This window comes from Dioscorea cayenensis, chromosome 15 (genome assembly GCF_009730915.1).
Source record: "Dioscorea cayenensis subsp. rotundata cultivar TDr96_F1 chromosome 15, TDr96_F1_v2_PseudoChromosome.rev07_lg8_w22 25.fasta, whole genome shotgun sequence".
In the NCBI taxonomy this organism is placed as follows: Eukaryota; Viridiplantae; Streptophyta; class Magnoliopsida; order Dioscoreales; family Dioscoreaceae; genus Dioscorea; species Dioscorea cayenensis.
Window position 1 is genome coordinate 4,499,681 of NC_052485.1, and position 4,339 is coordinate 4,504,019.

At 35.4% G+C, this 4,339-nt stretch overlaps 1 protein-coding gene across 2 annotated transcripts; it reads left to right on the forward strand.

Annotated features, from left to right (window-relative positions):
- Window positions 1–704: 704 nt before the first annotated feature.
- LOC120276702 (splicing factor U2af large subunit B-like) lies at window positions 705–3,375 on the forward strand. 2 transcript variants are annotated; one of them, XM_039283381.1, is made up of 5 exons: window positions 705–1,187; window positions 1,517–1,555; window positions 2,388–2,523; window positions 2,632–2,699; window positions 3,016–3,375. In XM_039283381.1, the coding sequence occupies exons 1-5, from the start codon at window positions 720–722 to the stop codon at window positions 3,148–3,150; spliced, it is 846 nt and encodes a 281-aa protein (XP_039139315.1). In that variant the 5' UTR covers window positions 705–719; the 3' UTR covers window positions 3,151–3,375. The 2 variants fall into 2 exon arrangements, with proteins under 2 accessions (XP_039139315.1, XP_039139316.1); XM_039283382.1 differs by lacking the exon at window positions 1,517–1,555.
- The last annotated feature ends 964 nt before the right edge of the window (window positions 3,376–4,339 follow it).

The window sequence follows — 4,339 nt, forward strand, 5'->3', positions numbered from 1 at the left end:
TTTGTCAAATGCCTATAGCAAGCTTAGGTTTTTTTGTTATAGTCATGTGTTTGTAATGAAATGGTTTTTTTAGGCAATATTTATTGGACAAAAGATATAATAGCATTCAAAACAACTGAATCTTGGATAGTCCCATTGACATAATTGGCAAGTGGGAACAAACTAGTTTACTGTGCGTATTACCTTATGCTTTAAGCCCTAGGGCATTTGGCATTGCGTTTGAGAAGCTTAAAAACAGTTTCTGTGATCATTGGAAACTCTTCCCAACCTTGAAAAAGATGTTTGGTTGACAATTGAAAAGAGTTTCTTCTTTTTTAAAATCAGGAACAATGTCAAGGCTAAAAATAATAGCTTTTGGATAGAAGATGTTTTTAAAAGCTAATATTCAGATTTTCATCTCTAAATTATCCTCATCTTTTTTTGGGATTATTCTTAAATGCCCTCATAGTCACAGCTACTAAAATAAATTTTATTTTTGAAGTTAACTCTTTTTACCCTCAAAACTTATGAGCTTTTGAGTTTAAATAGAGAAAAGAAGTCTGTAAAAAAAAAAATCTTCATCATTTCGTTCTTAGTGATAAAAACCAAAATGACACACCATCTTATATCATGGTTTGTTAGCTTCATCATAGTTGTCTGGATGATTTAGCTAACCATTAAGTTTATGAGGTTTTTGAAAATTATGTATCTACTGTTGATTTAATAAATCATATATATATATGTATATATATGGTGTGCAGGGTGCACCAGTAAAGGTTAGAAGACCTAGTGACTACAATCCTTCACTTGCTGCTGCACTTGGCCCTAGCCAACCCAACCCAAATCTGAACCTTGCTGCTGTTGGGCTGACACCAGGTTCTGCTGGTGGGCTTGAAGGGCCTGATCGTATTTTTGTCGGTGGGCTGCCATACTATTTTACTGAAGCACAGGTCAGGGAGTTGCTTGAATCTTTTGGGCTACTTCGAGGTTTTGATCTGGTAAAGGACAGGGAAACTGGAAACTCAAAAGGCTATGCCTTTTGTGTTTACCAAGACCTCTCTGTTACCGACATTGCATGTGCAGCTCTTAATGGTATCAAAATGGGAGATAAAACACTTACTGTTAGACGAGCAAACCAAGGTGCTGCTCAGCCTAGACCAGAGCAAGAAAGTGTGTTGCTACAGGCTCAACAACAAGTAGCTTTGCAGGTAAATCACTGAAAGTATAATATTCTGGTACATTACAACTGTGTCGCATGATATTATAAGTGAGGCCTCCTATTGACTGTCTACCGAGTAGAACTGAGTTGTGACTGCATGGACTGTCAAAAGTCCAAACATATATATTTCTTCATCACTATATTGTGATTGGGTGCCTTTCTTTGTCTCTCATGGTTCATCTCTGATGCTTTCACCAGTTGCCTTTAAACTTGTTTGCTTCTGTTGTAGCTTGTATTTCAATTTTATTCCTCTAATTTGGTTAAACCAACAATACATGCTGGTTAAAATACTTGGAATGATGTCTTTGGTCTGGGTAAGCTGCGGATGTTGTCAATGATGGACTACGGCAATTGCAGGTGCCAGTTTTGGGAAGTCTTCTCTCTTATATTTAACCAATTTTTGGCATTATAGATCCAATCATTCAGTGAGAATCATATCTAAAAGATATTATTAGAGCAGTAACTTCACTTTGCTTGATCTGGATAAATTTATTTAAGTATTGCACGCTTTCTAGAAGAATATTTAGAAACATGGTGAACATGTACGTTGCATTTCCCCAAACAGATATTTGTTTATGTGCTGCTATTGCTTGTATGATAACGTATGCTTAATTGAGGTGCAGCCATTCCCATATTGGCATTCACTCCTATCTGACAGTAGTCTATGTGATGTTATTGCTTGTGTCAAAACATGTTAATAGCCTTTTGTTTATTCCTATTGTTCCATGTTTTAACAATTCTTGGTTCCTGGATTGCTGTCAAATTTTATTTTATTTTTATTTTTTTGCTTTATTAGAGGATTGGAGCTCTATTTTCTTCTGTTGCATCTGTTTATTGAATTATTCTAGCTTTTATAGCCTTTTAATGCTATCTGTAACTCTAATTTTGAAGTTTCTAATCAGCTTGAAATCTATCAAACTCAAGCATGTGTTGTGAAATTCTACCATCTCCCTCTTGGATGTGAATATCCAAGTCCTTCCTTTGTTTGTATTTCTCCCACAGTTCTTCACTGCTGCAAATAATCTTTTGAAGTTGTGTTGGACTGCATATGGATCCTTTATTAGTGTGAACAATCTGTTGACTTTAGCTTAATTATCTGAACAATTAGCTTTTGTTTCAGATGAACTACCTTATCTATGTACAATAGTGAGAATGATCTGTATAATATGTTTTCCTGAATATTTTGCAGAGGCTTGTGTATCAAGCTGGATCCCTTCCAACAAAGGTAATATGTTTATCACAAGCTATTAATGAAGACGAACTGAAGGACGATGAAGAATATGAAGATATATTGGATGACATGAGGGGCGAGGGTGAAAAATACGGTACCCACCTTGTTATCCCTTTCGCATTCTATTTGATACTGCTTAAATAATTTATATAAGAACTTTCTTTTAGAGCTTGTAAGATATTTGGTTGAGTTGTTTTTACAGGTAAATTGGTGAATGTTGTCATCCCCCGGCCAGGCCCAAATAATGAACCGTATCCAGGTGTTGGAAAGGTAAGTCTGAGGATATTAAGTCGATAGCAGTTTCATCTATTATATAAATTGAAAAGCAGTCTATAGATCCTTGTGCATCACCTTGCTTGTGAATGCCAATTATACTAATTTTTTTCCTTTTCTTTACCACCCAGTCAAAATACTAGGATCTTAATTGCTTAGTGAAATGACTGGTAATATTCTATGTCATCCTTAAATCAATATGATTTGCTGGTGATATTGGTCCAACACTGTGTTACGTGTTTTTGGTGATGACTTACTACCAAATTACTTACCTTGTGTGTCTGAAAAAAATACCAGTAACTTTTCTTTTCAGGTATTCCTGGAATATGCAGACACAGATGCATCATCAAAGGCCCGGCAAGCATTGAATGGGAGGAAATTTGGTGGGAATACAGTGGTCGCCGTCTTTTATCCTGAGAACAAGTTTGCTCAGGGAGAATATGCTTGATATCACTCCCCTGTAGTTGCAGTAGCAATTAGTGTTTCCAAAGTAGTAGCAAAACACATTTAATGTTCAATGGTTGTAGCTAGAGACATGCTCGTAGTTTTTTCTTATTTATTTTGACATGTACCTTGAAGCTGTCATCGTTTCAAGACATTATGTGTTTGTGTGCGTAGCATGTTGAAATATGACTCTTACGAAAAGTTTTAATAATTGATTCCATCGTTTTTATGGGTGGCTTTTTGCAGGTTCATGGTGGCACCAGCTGTGTGATATAAATTGATACACATGGCCTGTTTCTTTTGAATATGCCTCTTATTTTTGCGGACTGAGCAAAATTTTCATTTGAACATTCCTATGTTTCTTTAGTCATGTTTCTGCTTGATGGGTACGGCTCTTGTTAAAGTTTTCTGTGTGAACTTATTTTATTTTGCGGTTCTTATTTTATGTTATCATGTTTAAGTTAAAAAAATAACTGCTTTTTTAATAAGAAAGTCTTGTTTGGTATGGTTGGGGGATGGAGAGTTCAAAATTTTTTTTATGCTTTGTTTTGTTTAACGGAGCAGTGTGGAAGGGGTAATTATTATTATTTTTTTTTTAATTTGTGTTAGATATAGACCACACATCATGGGAGTTCAATTCAACCCAAAAGTTTGGGACCAAAGCATATATATTAGTATACATATATATCAATATATCAATTTCAGTTATGTGGGACTATTAGTTGCTCATATATCACATTTTCCTTGATTGAGATAATATCATAATAATTACTGTGCATTCAGCCAATTCGAAAAGTGTTGCACTTTGCTACTCAGCAAAAAATAATTCATTTTAGGCCCTCAAAACCAGCAGATTTTTGTTCATCTTACCCGTCCATCGAATGGAGTCTGTCCTGTCAAAGTGCTGGATGTGCGCAGCCACATCAAAATCAGATGTCATGATAGAATAACATGCTGGCGTGAACAGAACTAGCAGATATTATTGAAACTAGCAGATATTATTGAATGGAAAGCTAAAAATGAACAAAATTGTCGTACTTTGGGTTTTAAAAACATTTTTGTTTGTTTGTTTGAGTGGTGAATGTACGAGACCCCCACTTTAGGGTCCATCTTACAATCTTTGAGCGACTGCTTTCGGTCAAGGATAATGTAAAAAGATACACATGACTACGGTTAATCCGAAAAATATTATC